This window comes from Chiloscyllium punctatum, chromosome 49 (assembly GCF_047496795.1).
Source record: "Chiloscyllium punctatum isolate Juve2018m chromosome 49, sChiPun1.3, whole genome shotgun sequence".
NCBI classification, from domain to species: Eukaryota; Metazoa; Chordata; class Chondrichthyes; order Orectolobiformes; family Hemiscylliidae; genus Chiloscyllium; species Chiloscyllium punctatum.
In genome coordinates, this window is record NC_092787.1 from 17561507 (window position 1) to 17578809 (window position 17303).

The following is a 17303-nucleotide window of genomic DNA, read 5'->3' on the forward strand; positions in this document are numbered from 1 at the left end:
GCCCAAAAAGGGAGGAGGAGCATCTGAGGCCAGGCCTGCAGCAGCCTCAGAGCAGATTACTCTCTAGGACCTGGTGAACCAGCTCTTGAAATCTCGCGAGATGTTGGGGAAACAGATTGAAGAGAACCTGGCTCCAGTCTCTCATACTGCACAAGCATGAGCAGCAGCTGGGAGACCTCGAAGAGGACGCATGAGGTGGAGCACAGGGTCACAGTGGTGGAAGCTGATGCCAGTTCATTCTAGGAAGAGATCCAAGCCCTGAAGACGCAGGTTCGTAATTTGCATGGCCAAGTGGTTGATCTTGAAAACGGGCAGGAGAAAAATCATTCGGATCATCGGTCTGCCTGAGGATAAGGAAGGTGAGCGGCCTGCGGAATTTGTTGAAGATTGGCTTCCAAAATTCCTTGACTTGGAGACTGGCATGAGAGGATTGAAGAGAGAGAGGGCTCACCGGATCGCAGCACGGAGGTCGGGTCTGGGTCAACACCCTTGTCCTTTCCTGGTGTGGTTCCATCATTACTGGAATAAGGAGAGAGTCATGGAGGCTTCCAGACTCCAGGGGAAGGATCCAAAGGCCCTAATTTACGAGGAGCCTAAGATCATGTTTTTTCAGGGCTTTTCAGCGGCGGTGATCCAGAAACGAAAATCTTATGGTGTCAAGAGAAGATTGAAGGAGCATGGGATTCAGTACTCCCTGAGATATCTGGCAGTGCTTCGGATCACCTTAGGTGGATCCATGCATCTCTTTGACACATCGGAGAAGGCAAGAGACTTTGTGGACAAACTAACCTAATTTAAACAATTGTAGTATGTATAAATATTGTTGCTTGGGTATGCGTTTATCATTCTATAAAAGAAATGGAGGAAATCCGGTTGGAGCTTTGTTTTTCCCCTTTTTTTTCCCTCTATTGATAATAGTTTGGTTCAAACTATGTCTGGCAGTGGTTAAGATATACATTTTAAATTTCTAAGTTAAGATATACCAAAGGATGGATGGGATATTTATTCCCCCTCTTTTTGTATAAAAGAATGTTGTCTTTATTCATATTCTATGGGGTGTTTATTCTTTTCAGCTTGTGCTTGTGATGCGGCTCTAGCTAGAAGAAGTGAAGGTGGTTGAGATGGTTAGATGCGTATTGATGGGCAGTTCGGGATGGGTAGTTGCCCCCTCCGGGCAGGGGGTGAGTTCCCCTACTCAGCGCTATTGGTGCTTTATATGTTGGTTTGTTTTCTGGTTTTTGTTGTTTTTATTCTTAATAATTTTGTATGTTTGTTAAATGTAGTGGTTTTAGTTTATGTAGTTTTTATATTTGGTGGACCATGTGACACTAAGACTCAGCAATGTGTGGTTTGGGTTCCTTCTCTCTGGAATTTAAATGTAATTGCAGAAGATTATGGCTAATGATTTGATTAAATGGTGTACCTGGAATATCAAGGGAAGTCACTCACCAATTAAGAGGAAGAAGATACTCTTGAGTCTTAGAAAGGAGAAGGTGGATATTACTTTGTTACAGGAGACACATTTGGATGACAAGGAGCATCTGAAATTACAGCAGAATGGCTTTGACCAAGTTTATTTTTTATCATTTAATACCAGAAGTAGGGGAGTGGTTACATTGGTAAAGAAAAATCTCTCATTTAAATTTTTGGAATGTGTTAAAGACACATACGGGAGGTTTTTAGAGATCTGAAGCTCCCAGGTGTGACTCCCGAACAACAGTCCTTTCTCAATGCCCCATTATCAGAGCAAGAAGTGCAGGAAGCTGTGAGGCAGCTTCAGAGTGGAAAGGTGCCCGGTCCTGATGGACTTCCCACTGAATTCTAATAAGGAATTTATAAGTATACTGTCAGGCCCGATGCTGAATATGTTTAATGATTCATACAGTCATGTTTGTCTCCCACCATCTCTGAGAGAGGCCAATATTTCACATATCCTTAAAAAAGGGAAGGATCTGGAAGACTGTGCTTCATACAGGCCCACCTCGCTCTTAAATGTGGACTTTAAGATCCTTTCTAAGGCTCTTGCGTTAAGGCTGGAGACTGTTACCCTCTATTATTAAAGAGGATCAGACGGGCTTCATAAAGGGTCGCAGATCCTCCAATAATGTTAGGATGCTGCTTAACGTAATTCAAGCATGCCAACAGCAGTCAATACAGGGATTGGTGATTTCTTTAGATGCAGCGAAGGCATTTGATCGAGTTGAGTGGCCGTACCTTTTCTATGCTCTAGACCGGTTTGGTCTGGGCGAAGTTTTTGTATGATGGGTAAAGATTCTCTACAGTGTACCTCTCATTGTGGTCATTACCAACGGGGCACGATCAAGCAATTTTAATATTTCTAGGGGCAGCCGGCAGGGCTGTCCCCTTTCACCATTACTTTTTACGTCGGTGATTGAGCCGTTGGCAGAGGCCGTTCGTGGGGATCTCAATATATCAGCTCCAGAAGTGGGGTCAAAATTACATAAGATCTCACTGTATGCAGATGATGTTCTAATTTTCTTGACAAATCCAGCAGTCTGTGTCTTGCCTGATACAATGCATTTACGCATTTGGCGCTTTTTCAGGGTATAAGATTAATTTTGCTAAATCAGAGGCTATGTCTATGGGTGGTCTTACGAAAGAGTTGGCTCTTGAGAGTGACTATAGATTCCCATTTTGATGGTCACAGGGGGGGTTTGTGTATTTGGGCATATTCATTACACCAGTTCTGGATTGGCTGTTCAAAGCCAATTTTACTCAATTATTTGAAAATATTAAACATGATCTCCAAAGATGGGAGGCAGTTCCAGTTTCATGGTTGGGTCGGATAGCGCTTATTAAGATGAATATTCTCCCTCGTTTGCTATACCCTATACGGATGCTCCCCCTGATTTTCAATAAACAAACACTCAGCAGACTGAACAGTTGGTTCAGCTCCTTTATCTGGCACTGTAAACAGCCCCTCATTAAATTAGCCAAACTGCAGTTGCCTCACAGATTGGGGGGAGTAGACCTTCCAGACATTAAAAATTACCAATTAAGCTCGCTTTTGACCTACCTAAGTGATTGGGTTTGTGGGGACCCTCTTTCACTATGGCTAGATATCGAAGTCTCCCAGGCAAGGTGCCCCCTTACCAGTTTGCTGTTTTTGGACAAAGTGAGGACAGTTAGGGAATATTGCCATAACCCAATAGTCATCAATACTGTTAAAGCATGGAGGGCAATTCGGCAGAGGGAAGGTAATATTGGCAAAACATCTTTGTTTACACCTTTAGTAGGTATGCTGAGTTTTCAACCAGGTATGATAGATTCAGGATTTATTTGAGGGAGATGTAATGATGTCCTTCGATCAGTTAGTACGGAAGTACGAGTTACCTCATAGAGACCTCTTTCGTTGTTTTCAAGTTAGGGATTTTATTCAAAAAAGGACCACACTTTTGACTGATCCCTACAAATCTGACATCGAAAGAGGGGTGCTAAGAGTACACACTCTGTCAGTACTATATATCACCAATTGGGGGGTGCCACCTCTGATGAGTCTGATCGACTCTGATCGAAGATATCAATTTGCAATAGGACCCATGCTTTACAGTTGAAGATTCTCCACAGGGTCCACTTAGCCCCAGACCATTTGTCAAAATTTAAACCAGGGGTATCTTCAGCATGCCCCAAGTGCAAAGTCTGTGCGGGTACTCTTACCCATTGTCTTTGGTCTTGTGACAGGCTTCAAACATATTGGAGTGCTGTGGTAGGTGCAAAGGAGAGGGTTTTAGGTGTAGGGGTGGAGAGGGATCCTATTTCGCTCCTTTTGGGCCTACCCACTGTATTTCCTGCAGACTCGCATAAGGCAAAACTTTTCAATATTCTTACATTCTGTGCAAGGAAGAGTATCTCGCTAGGTTGGATATCAGAAAACCCCCCCAGGCCTGTCGGGTTTGCGGAAAATTGTTATGGAGCATATTCCCCTGGATTTTCTCACAAATATGGTACACCAAAAAACTGAGAATTTTTACAAGACATGGCAACCCTTTTTGAAATACCTGGACACAGATTTATCTGCCACACTAACAAGGGCTTTTATATAGCCATAATGATTGTGTTTCATGAATCCAATATCCAAGGAGGTGGAATTGTGAATGTATGAGTGTTTTGTTTGGCTGGGCTGTTATTACTATTTATTTGTTTGTTGTTAGGTATTTATTTAGTTAGTTAAATAGCTAGTTTAGGTTTTTTTTAATTTTATACTTCTCTATATATGTTTATACATTTGTATAGGAGGGTGGGTTGGGGAATTTCTTTTATTATTTGGGTTTAGTTTTGTACTATTTTTGTACTGTTTTGAATTGCATTGTTTTGTATTTGTTGTAATATTTAAAAATCTATTTTTTCTTAATAAAAAATATTTTAAAAATGAAGGAGAGTTGAGACAACCCTGGTAATTATAGATCAGTGAGCCTTACTTCAGTTGTTGGTAGTGTTGGAAAAGGTTATAAGAGAGGATTTATAATCATCCAGAAAAGAATAATTTGATTAGGGATAGTCAGCACGGTTTTATGAAAAGTAGGTCGTGCCTCTCAAACCTTTATTGTGTTCTTTGAGAAGGTGACCAAACAGGTAGACGAGAGTAAACCGGTTGATGTGGTGTATATGGATTTCAGCAAGACGTTCAATAAGGTTCCCTCACAATAGGCTATTGTACAAAATGCGGAGGAATGGGATTGTGGGAGATGTAGCAGTTTGGATCAGTAATTGGCTTGCTGAGAGAAGAGAGGGTGGTGGTTGATGGGGAATGTTCATCCTGGAGTCCAGTTACTAGTGGTGTACCGCAAGGATCGGCGTTGGGTCTACTGCCGTTCGTCATTTTTATAAACGACCTGGATGAGGGCGTAGAAGGGTGGGTTAGTAAATTTGCAGACGACACTAAGATCGGTGGAGTTGTGGATAGTGACGAAGGATGTAGTTGGTTACAGAGAGACATAGATAAGCTGCAGAGCTGGGCTGAGAGGTGGCAAATGGAGTTTAATGCGCTCAAGTGTGAGGTGATTCACTTTGGTCGGAATGACCGGAATGCAATGTACTGGGCTAATGGTATGATTCTTGGTAGTGTAGATGAGCAGAGAGATCTGTGTCCAGGTACACAGATCTTTGAAAGTTGCCACCCAGGTTGACAGGGTTGTCAAGAAGGCATACAGTGTTTAGCTTTTATTAATAGAGGGATCAAGTTCCAGAACCACAAGGTTATGCTACAGCTGTACAAAACTCTGGTGCGGCTGCACTTGTAATATTGTGTACAGTTCTGGTCACCGCATTATAAGGAGGATGTGGAAGCTTTGGAAAGGGTGCAGAGGAGATTTACTAGGATGTTGCCTGGTATGGAGGGAAGGTGTTGTGAGGAAAGGCTGAGCGACTTGAGGCTGTTTTCGTTTGAGAGAAGGAGATTGAGAGGTGACTTAAGAGGCATAGAAGATAATCAGAGGGTTAGAGAGCCTTTTTCCAAGTATGGTGACAGCGAGCACGAGGGGGCATAGCTTTAAATTGAGGGGTGATAGATATAGGACAGATGTCAGAGGTAGTTTCTTTACGGAGAAAAGAAATGCTTTGTCTGTAACTGTAGTAGATTCGCCAACTTTAAGTACTTTTAAATCTTCATTGGACAAGCATATGGATGAACATGGAATAGTGTAGGCTAGATGGGCTTCAGATTGGTATGACAGGTCAGCGCAACATCGAGGGCTGAAGGGCCTGTACTGCACTGTAATGTTCTATGTACTCCTAGTATTAAAGTAGTGGCTGTCCAACCTTGCCTTCCTTCCTTGAGGTTCAACATATCTGAACTCCCTGTGGCTTGGTTCCTCTATTAAAGTATGCAGGGTCCCTATTTTATGAACACCGTGTCCCCTCCCCCTCCACCCAACAGCACTAACAAATCCACTCTTGGGGATTTTGGTCCCTTTCTGGTTCAAGGACAAGCCATCTTGTTTGTATAATCCCGTCTTCCCCATAAACAGTTCCAGTGATCGAGGAATCTGAAACCATCCCTCCTGCACCAGCTCCTGCACTCCACACACATTTGTCGTCCTCTTCTATTTCTGTGCAAGCTGTACATGACCCTGGGAATAATCCAGAGATTGCAGCCTTTAGAGGTACTGATCTACTGTCTCCAGCCTAGCTACCTAAATTCTTGATGCAAGACTTTACTATGTTGGTGCCAGTGTATACCACAGTCTCTGACCATTGGTGTGGCTAAAGATTACCTTGGCCGTTTAGCCTTTAATATAATTAAATTGACTGATTCGGTAGGAAATTATAAATTGAACAATAAAATGCCAAGTGGAACATATGAAGGCATTTTGTTCTTTCCAGATATGGGGAAGGGCTATGTAGTTTCTGTTAAAAATACACTTTTCATACTGGAGATGAAAAGCAAAAAAATAGTTTTCACACCAATTGTGGTAATTTCACAAATTAAACTATTCCTTTGCTTTCTACCTTTCAGTTCACATTCTGTTTGAAAAAGACTTTAGTCCCATAGTGGAGCATGCCAGTTGTTTCTAGATGCACTATATTTATAAATACTCATTCATTCTTGGGTACTTTGCGTTTGTAACATTGGTGGAATAGCAGTATAATTTCAAGTCAGGCTGTTGTATGACATGGAGGGGAACTTGCAGATGTTAGTGCTGTCGTGCTTTGCCTGCTTTTGTCCTTAAGAGTAGTAGAGATCCTGGGTTTGGAAGGTTGTTCTCAATCGTAGCTGCTTGGGTTTTTGTGGTGCATCTTGTTTTCCCATAAGCAGCTGTTTTCACCTGTTTTCCATTTTGAAAATAGTAAGTAGAAGTATTAAAAGGAAAATGTTTTTGATGCCACTGATTTTCATTGATTTTTTAAAATACATATCCTGCAAATTGCATCAAGTTGCACACTAAATCAGAACCCAGTTTTATTCTCTGTTTAGTTCTGTTCGCTCTGTGGACAGCTAGGTTATACATTCATTATCCTTTAGATTTTTGCTTTTGTAATTAATGCGTCTGCATTTATGTTCAAAATTGATGATTTTATTATTTGGCCCATGATAGTTGTATGCATTATTATGGGCAAGGCAATTGCTGTGTGTAGATGCAAGATTCTGGAATGCAAGACTTTCATTTGTATCTGAATTGTCATTTGTATCAGCATTGCATTGTCTCAAGTTATAACTAATAAACACTTCAAAGTTAAAGAATTGTGTAGACCACGAGAGAGCTCAGCTCTGTTAATGTAATGTAACCACTAGACTATTCAGGTCTGTGCTGGATTTGCATTTTGCCCAGTGGGTATTAACCGTTTTGTACATGTATAAAATATCTAATATCATTGTAGTATAATATGAAATATTGAATTTTGATGTGTTTAACTTCAATTTTCATACATGCTAGAAACATTGATTTCCTTCTGAACCCAGTGCCTACTTTCAAAGGGAAGGTATGAGGAATGGGGCTTCCCCGTTTGAAAATGTTTGAGTTCTTTCAACATTTGTGGGGACAAGAGGAACTAATTCTTTACTGTCTCACCCTCTGCTTTTGAAACCTACTTGAACGGTATCTAAGGTAGAATATGCCTTCTGTACTTATAAAACTGTTGAGATGATCTGAACATATACTGCTAACCATTAGTGTTCCCATGTGTGATTAATTAGGCACTTACTTTGAGACCTTTTTGAATATGCGTTTCATAGTGATTCCATATTCCTATAATTCCGTGTACATTGATGGAAACTTGAATTTGTCTGCCCTTGTAAGAGGCAAGCAACTAAAACTAACTTAATGCATTATTTTTGGAGATCTATGTGGAATACTCGAACTCTTTTTTTTTAACAAAATATGTCATTTGCTTCAACCAATGACATTTTAACGCTGAAAAAATGGGGTCTGGTCAGGGTAATCTAAAATCATCCTTAAATTGCGAACGTGAAGCATTGTACTTTACATCAGCTTTCCAACTACAATGTATTGGAATGAAAAATAAAAGCAGATCTTAATAGTTTGACTGTCTCTAAATATCATCCGTGATGGTCATTGATGCACTTTGTAAAAGTGAATTTTCTTTCTCGTACAAATAAATTTTGAGAGTTTTTCACTTGAACTTTATCCTAGGGAGAGGATGGCCCTGAGGTGCGAGGAGGCTCTGTAGATATTCTCATAGTTCATGCGACTGAAACAGATCGTAAAGGTAAGATAAAGATGCATAAGGTATATTACTGTAGTTGAATTCTAAAGAATGGTGTTCTTTGCAGCTTTTTGTATCCATCTTCCTTTTGTAAAAATCATGATTGATTAATTTATGCTCTGTGTGTTGAAACATTTATAACATTTTGAAAATTGGAAACAAGTTAGTTGGGCTTTCATTGCTTATTTGAATTGATTTCTTTTTAATGTTATATTAAATTATATGAAGTCAGCCAGAAATAGGCTGCTTAAGATCAAAAGTATTTATTTTCAGAGTCATTAATTCCAGTTGTAAATTTGTATCAGATTTACCAAAGTTATTCATTGCATGTTTTGTCATGTTGCGTTTTTCTTCGGTCCACAGTATGACTGTTGCAGTAAGGTGTAGTTTGGGCTTGATTACTGTAGCATTGTATTTCATATATTTCGAAATATATAATAGTTATTAATAAATTGCTTTTTTGTAAAGCATGTTATGTTTTTATAAATCCTGCCTAACCTTGAAGAACATTAGATGACCCAAACCTTCTGGTCAGTTGTATTGATAAGCACAGTGCTGCTGCCCATCAGGTTTTCTGTTCGCATGGAACTTCTTTTTTTCTTTCATAGAGTCATTGAGATGTACAGCATGGAAACAGACCCTGCGGTCCAACCCGTCCATGCTGACCAGATATACTTCCTCATTCATTCATTGAAAGTGGGTGTTAACGGCCATGCCAGCATTTATTGTCTAACTCTAAGGGCCCAGAGGGTGACGAAGTATCAGTCATGTTGCTGTGCGCTTGGAGTCACACGTAGGCCAGACCACACAGGGATGGCAGTTCTCTCCCTAAAGGACTTGAGTCATTGGGGTGGGTTTCCGACAATTGACAATAGTTTTTATGGTCACCATTAGACTCCTAATTCCAGATTTTTAAAAGATTAAATTTAAATTCAAGCTCCACCATTTGTCATGGCAGGACTCAATCCCAGGTCCCCAGAGCTGGATTAATAGTCTAGCAATAATACCACTAGGCCATTGCCTCCCCCTGTTCAGGAGCTACAATGAACACCACAGGTTCTGCAGACTAAGTCCAGCAACAGCAGAAGAGTTGAAGGAGAGCACCCTCTTTTTAAATGATACAAGTTCTTGTATTCAGGTGTGCTTTTAAAGATCCTGGGTCTTTAAATGAGTGAAGTAGGGTAGGTGACTGGGGATTTAGGTTGGGTAGGTAGCCAGTTTGGGCATGGAGGTAAGTGGGAGGCGGTGAGTTGGTGAGGGAGAGGGTGTCGGTGTTAAATTGTGGTACTTAGTTCAATTATTTTGGCTAATCTTGTGGTTAGACCAGTTGTTATTCAGTGTAACTTTCCTCAGGTAAGTATCCAGGTTTATCTGACCAGTGTTAACCCTGGGCTCAGGCTGGAGATATTGACCATGGTTCAGGGCTAGACAAATCAGTCCATCAGGACTTTAAACTACTTAGACAGTTACAGCATGTATTTGTACAGTACTTCTGAAGGGTGCAAGTGCACTCCACAAACCCGAGTCCAGAGTTTGCTACTGTGGACATTAGACCACTATATCTAAGGTTCATCAATATTTTGTACAGTTGTTCCTTATCATACTCTTCTTGTCTTGCCCTCTAGATCTTGTCCTTTACTGTGAAGCATTCCTAACTACTTATCGGACATTTATTCCACCTGAGGAAATCATCAAGAAACTGCATTATCGATATCCTTCAGTGATTTTTCTTTTAGAATTGCTTGGCATGAAAGAATATGTCAACATGATACAAATCTACTGCGAATCCACATCAGTAATGTAATCCAGAAATGACATTAGCTGAAGTATGATTTATGATTTGGAGTGCTTTAGTTCCTGTTTGCAGAGTAGTAAACAAAACATCTTGATGGCTGGGCTGCTAGCTCACAAATTTTGTTCACTTTGCATACATTTGAAAGTTTTTAGATGGTAGAAGTTGTGTATTTTAAAAAGGTGAGGGAAAAGTTGAATTTTGTATTGAAGAGAATATACATTTTATAAGTATAACTTGTGGATCGGGTGGGGAGTTTGAATCAATGATCCAATTAGCCTGACCCTTGAGTTTATAGCTTATTCGCTAGTTGCAAGATTACATCAAGTAGCAGACAAAGTAATAATAATGATTGATTCTTCCATGAGACTACATGCCCTTTAGTATTTACTACTGAGAAAGAAATGTAGGCCATAGACTTTTAATTGTACAAAATTAATACTTAGTTTTTTTTAACTTAACTAATGACTACATATGAGAAGTTTTGCCACTGTCCAGACACATTCAAAAAACGAGTGAGCAAGAATACATTCTTTTTATTGGTGCGTGTGGTAGATGAACTATGGTGAGTAATGTTGTCAATCACTGTACCAGTGCTACGGGTGAATTTCCCCTACAATATAATTTAGGAAAGTTCAAAAGTATTGCATATTCACTTGTCTTTTAGTAAGAGAGCAAGATGAAGTTCTGTTTAAAATAGGAGCTCAGAAGTATTTTATTCTTTTTACTTTAAATTTATAGTAACTCATTATGAATCATGCATCAATAATAATAACCATCACACTACATTTTTTCCATGCCAAAGATTCGGAGAATACCATTCGATACGTCATTGATAAATAATATGTGCACTTGTTAGCTCCCCTTCTGATATCGCCGTCTCAACCAACATTCAGAATAAATTGCTTGAATTTAACTTAACAAGACTGGTGGTCCAACATCAGTACTAGATTAACTGAAAGGTTTTCCAGATATTTAATTTTTAATTGCTTCTTTGTTGATTTCCATACTTCCAGCTTCTACTTCTCTTCCTTGTGGTCTTCCTTTTTAAGATATACCTTACAACCTACCCCTTCAACCCGATCTTTGAACCATCTGTCTTAATACTTCCTTTTTTGGCTGTCGCATTTTATTTTGTAGTGCACCTATGAAGCACCTTGTGAAATGTTATTATGTAAAAGATACCATAAACCTATTTTCCAAATCAACCTGTGCAGAGGTGTTATTACACACTCTGGACCAGGTGGGACTTGATCCCAGACCTATCAGTCCAGGGGTAGGGACACTACCACTGTCCCACAAGAGGGCCCCAAAAGGTAACTATAAAATGAGTTAGAGTTTCATGTGACAAACCTGCTGAACTATTTCCTTAATCTCTTGGTGATAAAGGGGTGCACAGGAATGAAAAAGATCAGACAGGCCTTAATGTGTAAAAACACCCATGCTTTGAACTATCAGTTTCTTTTCTGCCTTCTTTCCAGCATCCCTCCAGAGATAAGTTAGTCAGTTCTCACTAAAATTTGTAACATGACCCACTTTTATTCTGCATTAAGTTTATTTGCAGTTACATGTAACTTTTGTTTTGCTTTCATGGTGTCAGCAAGACTACTTACCCCTGGCTGTCCAGAAAAGATGCTGATGGTGGACTGCCATCTTCAGCCAGTGCAGTGTTGCTTCTTCTGTGGTGTTAAGTTGCAAATTACATGATTTTACCCCATTGATGATGAAGATAATTAATATTTGCTCAAAATTGTCTGAAATGTGAAATTTATTGAATTTCCAGTAATCTGTTAGACTTCACTGTGTCTACACTGGTGTAAAAATGACTTGGGTCTCAGAATCTTTTTGAAGTGAAGGGCTCAGAGTTATTAACATACTGTTTATAACTAATTTGTCAGTATTTATGTAATTGCCCTTGTCCAGTTCTTTTATTTTTAGGAAGGTGCAGTACAGTGATTTGAATTATGCAGTCATTCAGATGGGCAGAATCACTATTTTCTAAGTTAGCTGTACATTGCTTGAGGCACTTGAGACATTCGTTTGGCCATACGCTAAGATTTTTGATTGCCACTTTTACTGTTACTCATTGTATATTGATGGTTTTAATGTGCTATCTGTTATTCCCCAGTTTCTCCCTCACTTGTGTCCTATGATTTATTGCGTTTTATTTTACGTTCCCACTGCTTATTCATAGTTAATATATTGGTCACTTGAAAGACTAAGTGTTGTAGAAAACTTTATTCAATTTGCCCTAATATTATTTGTAGATTCACAGATTTCTAAAATTTTTAAGTCAAGATATCTTGTAAGCTCTCTACCTATTTTGTGATTTCACTAGCTTTTAATTGATTGAAATTAACTTTACAGTAATAACTTAATGAGAGAGAAATGAAAATATTGAGCATTGTTAGTCCATTCACTGGACTAGCATTTTCAAATATGTAAAGAAACAAGAAGTAAATGCTATAAATTGAAATTAAATGGAGAGCAGCATAATTATGGTTCTTCACCGGCATCACTGTTCAGTTTGGTTGGTTATATAACGTAGTAGTAAATTATTGCCTTCTCTTAGCGCAGAGGTCAGTTTTGGCCTAAACTTTGTATGAGTCATCAAAAAAAGGAGGAAATAATTAATGCTTTGAATCTTGAGTATGCTGCATCTCAACAGTAGAATGTCTTCCTCCTCTCTACACCTCACTCAAAGTATGCAAGGTTCATTCATGACTGTTGATGTCATCAGCTCCACTTGGAAATGTTCAATAATGGATTAAACGTACTGAGTACTGTTTTATTGGTGGTTTGGTTGCATTATATAAGAGCACTTAAACATCTGTGGTGGTTCCTAATGCTATACCTTCATCTCTATTGATGAGCACAGCACAGGACAGGAACCTGTTTCTCAGTGAAAAGCTTTAACCTTTCTGTATACGGAGTGTTTTAAAGCATGCGTCCTTTGTAGAATAAATTTGCCAGAGTGCAATTTGCAAAACTTGGGGAGGTGTGCAGATACCAGTCCAGGAAACCATTCTAGATGAAAGTTTTTATGGTGGCAGTGAATTTATATAGTACTTCAGAAGATTGTGTGAAGTAAATGATATGATGAAAATTGTTGTGCATGCTTTGTGGAAGAAAAATTAATGAAGCAAAATATGCATTTTTGGCAATTTAAATTCACTTATTCACTAAACTTAGTCTTTTGACTGTTGGATTACTGTGTAGTGATATTAGGCTGCTAGCATGGAAGATATGGGAACTGCAGGAGCTAATAGACATGTATAACATTTAGCTCCTGATTTTTAAATAATCTTCCCTTTTGTTTTAGCTCCCTTTGCCCTTGTCACTAATTCCTGAACTAGTTAGTAGCTGACAGTAACAATTCTGACTTGAAAACGATTCCCTCCCATTAATAGTGCAAATGCAATTAGAGAAGTGAGGGTAGGAGGAGGAAGTAGCTCCAGATGAGCTTAGTAATTCAGATCTTAACCCCTACTTGCATTTTGGGTTCTTCAGAGTGAAATTTTCTCCATGAAAGGACAGAAGACTCGTGTTTACATGGCATATTTTGTGACCCTTGGACAGATGTCACAAGTGCTGTACAGCGATGAAGCAATTTTGAAGTGTAGTCACTGCTTTAAGATATGCTTGCCCTTTATCTGGTTCAGGAAATGGTGAGAAATCGTAGAATCCCTACAGTGTGGAAGTAGGCCATTTGAGTTCACACCGACTCTTTGAAGAACATCCCACCCAAACTCTTTCCCTGTAATCTTGCATTTCCCATGTCCAATCCATCGGTCTCTGGATATTACAGTACAAGTTAACATGGCTAATCCACCTAACCTGCACATCTTTGGGGAAAGTCGAGCACTAACCTCTTCTTAACTGTTTTGATGCCTTATGTTATTAAATGACAATTTTCTCCTGAATTGCTCCATTAAGGGACCTTATGATTGAATGGCAACTAGTGGTTTACTATGTACCTTGGATACTGACATAACAAATTTACAATGTGAAAGTGTTCCAAAATCCTTGTTTTAATAATTGTACATTTCTTCTGAAGTCTGCTTTAATCTGTGTTGAAATACTCAGTATCCTGATCTGCAATATGGTTTTTACTCTACTGAACTGATGTGATCTTTTATCCTGTGCTTAAAGATGATCATCTGATCAATTCCATATTTTGGTACATTTTTCAGTTTGGTGGAGCTATCTGATGACATCCTGAAGTTGTTGATGGAACTTGTGTTCCGTTTAGTGTGTAGTGGTGAGTTGAGCCTGGCACGAGTTTTGCGAAAAAATATTCTGGATAAAGTAGATCAGAAGAAAACTGTGAAATACGCAAGTTTGATGAAGCCATTGGCTGCACGAGGGGTGGCAGCTAGGTAAGAATTGTTATGCATATATATGTAATAAAAACAAACTGAATTTGGTGCTGTTTTCTTGGGTAGACTGAAAAGAGTTGTACATGTGTCAATTTTTGAAAAATAAATATCTGCATCTGTTTAGTGAGTGGTGTGTAATGTGCCAACATGATTAGGGTTGAGATGTTTGAAAGACATTTTTAAAAAACTGGCCAAGAAGAGGGTTACAGACATCCCTTTTAAAGCATATTTATGTGTACTGGAACTGCTGTTAAGCAAAAATTGAATCACCAGATGGAAGTGGGCAGTGTTAAAATTAGTTTTTGTTGGGGGAATAGGGAAATCTGTTGAGTGAAACCAGAATCTGTTCTGTTCCTCTAACATCCTGTAACCCTTGGCTTAATGTATTTTTGAACCTCCTGCAGGCCTGGAACGCTTCATGACTTTCACAGTCATGAGATTGCTGAGCAGTTGACGCTGTTGGATGCTGAATTGTTCTACAAAATAGAGGTAGTTATCTGATGGGAAATATTTCTGTGACAGTCTAGTGGATAAGCATATTTTAATGGGTTGCATTGACATAGATTAGTTGTCAAGTAAAACGCAGGGTTTGTTCTAGTTAAACAGTTAAAGAAACAGTAAGTCAGGTGGTATCCAAGAGGCAGGAGAATCAACGTTTTGGGCATAAGCCCTTCGTTAGGAATGAGGCTTGTGGGCTGGAGGGCTGAGAGATAAATGGGGAGGGGGGGGGGGGAAAGAGGAGGTGTCTGGGGGAGAAGGTAGCTGAGAATACAATAGGTAGGTGGGGGGAGAAGGTGATAGGTCAGAGGGGTGGGTGGAGCAGATAGATGAGAAAGACGATAGACAGGTCAAGAGGCTGGTGCCAAATTGGAGGCTTGGGACTGGGATAAGGTGGGTTGGGGGGGGGGGGGGTGCAGGCAGGGAAATGAGGAAACTGGTGAAATCCACATTAATCCCATGTGGTTGCAAGGTCCCAAGGTGTAAGATGAGGCATTCTTCCTCCTGGCATCGAGTGGTTAGGTTTGGCAATGGAGGAGACCCAGGATCTGCATGTTCTTGGTGGAATGGGAGGGGGAAGTTGAAGTGATCAGCCATGGGGTGGTGGGGTTGTTTGGTGTGGGTATCCCAGAGATGTCTGCAAGTTGGCATCCTGTCTCTCTGATGTAGAGGAGACCACAGCGGGTGCAACAGATACAGTAGATGACATTAGTGGAAGTACAGGTAAATTTCTGCCTGATGTGGAAGGATCCTTCAGGGCCTAGGTCAGAGGTGAGGGGGAAGGTGTGGGAGCAGGTTTTGCACTACTGTAGTGGCAGGGTAAGGTGTCTGGAGTGGGGTGTGGGCTGGTGAGGGGCGTAGATCTGACAAGGGAGTTGGGGATGGGATAGTCTCTCTGAAACATTGATAGGGGTGGGGAGGGAATATATTCCTAGTGGTGGGGTCTATTTGGAGGTGGTGGAGAATGAGTAAAAACATGGCAGGGCTGGGAGCTAGAACCTGAGGTGGGGCTGAAGCTGGGAGTGGGGGCGGGGACTGCCTCTGGAGTGGGCATGGTTATGAGGTCGGAAGTGATGTCACCAACTGAAGTGACACTCATCATGGGGGTGCAATTGGGGCCTGTGGCAGTACCTGCGGGCAGAGTGGGGGCGGAAGTGTTGTAACGTGACATCATCACTGTCACTGGTGGTGGAAGTGACGTCAGCAATGTCGTCAGTGTTCCAGTGAGCGACGTCTCTGGGGGCAGAGGTGGCAGCAACTGCAGCGACGGAAGTGATGTGCAGGGTAGGTATCTGCTCTACCCTTTACTACGACCTATCACCTTCTCGCCCACCTTCATCTACCTATTGCATTCTCAGCTTCCCCCAACACCTGCAACTGGAAATCTTAAGCCTTTTAGCCCTGTACTTTTCTTCAAGTCTGTTAACATCAGTCCCAGAAAAGTAAATGTTTCACTGGTGGTTCCTTTTGTTCCATATTTTTGGGACCACAGGTACTTCATGGTGTTGACCTAATAAGTATGCTGCTGGTGTAGCAAATCTTTTGGCTGCCTTCACTTTGATTTTTTTAATATAATTTCTGTTAATAACAGATTCCTGAGGTTTTACTCTGGGCCAAAGAACAGAATGAAGAGAAGAGTCCAAACCTAACAGAGTTTACAGAGCACTTCAACAATATGTCTTATTGGTGAGTCTGAAACAGTACTTCTTAGCGGATCTGTGATTTTCTTGAAGGCAGCCGAGTGACACTATTGCAGTGGTTTGTAACATGAGTGTTTCTTGAGACCTGTAGTATTAAAACTGTGCAACTTGAGTGCAGTGCAAACGGTTATCTTATTCAACAGTGTCATGAACCATCTCTGCTTGTTTTAAACTTCCATGCCCTTGAGATGCATGCACTTAATTGAACCAGCATTGAAGGCCATCCTTAATCCACATTAGCATTAAACTCCAACACTGTACTTTGTTGAAGTAATATGAATATTTCTCTTCAATTAAGTTGTGAAAGCATTATTTATTTGGTGTCAGAAGTGGTTGGATTTTAGTATGTTTACTTTAATTGATTTTAAGTGAATTTAAATGTCTGAACTAATCCATTAAATTTTTTTCAGTAGTTTGTCACCTTGCAAAATCAGAAATGCTAGTCATTGTGTTATCATGAACTTTACCTTGCTTTGAAACTTGGCATTCCTTTCCTACTGTTATCAAATTTTCCATGCATTCCGGTGCAAAATGGTTCCTCTGTACTTAAAAATTTGAAGAATCTATAATGTTCGAGTCCTGCGTAACGGGAGTGTGGGGTGAAGATGAAAGAGTGATATCACATAAACTGAATAAACTATATTGTTTATACATATAATTTTAAAATGGGGCTTGTAATAATTAATCTGTGCTGTTATTCTATCCTCTTGGAGGAAATCAGAGAATGCCTAGTGTGGAAGCAGACCATTT

At 40.1% G+C, this 17303-nt stretch overlaps 1 protein-coding gene across 1 annotated transcript in view; it reads left to right on the top strand.

The window, feature by feature from the left end:
• LOC140469263 (rap guanine nucleotide exchange factor 1-like) overlaps positions 1-17303 on the top strand; it is a 236966-nt gene that overhangs the window by 195668 nt on the left and 23995 nt on the right. Inside the window, exons 17-22 of the mRNA XM_072565605.1 lie at positions 8112-8187; positions 9810-9894; positions 10449-10541; positions 14170-14355; positions 14760-14844; positions 16445-16539. Of these exons, the coding sequence (XP_072421706.1) occupies positions 8112-8187; positions 9810-9894; positions 10449-10541; positions 14170-14355; positions 14760-14844; positions 16445-16539 (620 nt within the window). The remainder of the gene's footprint in view (positions 1-8111; positions 8188-9809; positions 9895-10448; positions 10542-14169; positions 14356-14759; positions 14845-16444; positions 16540-17303) is intronic.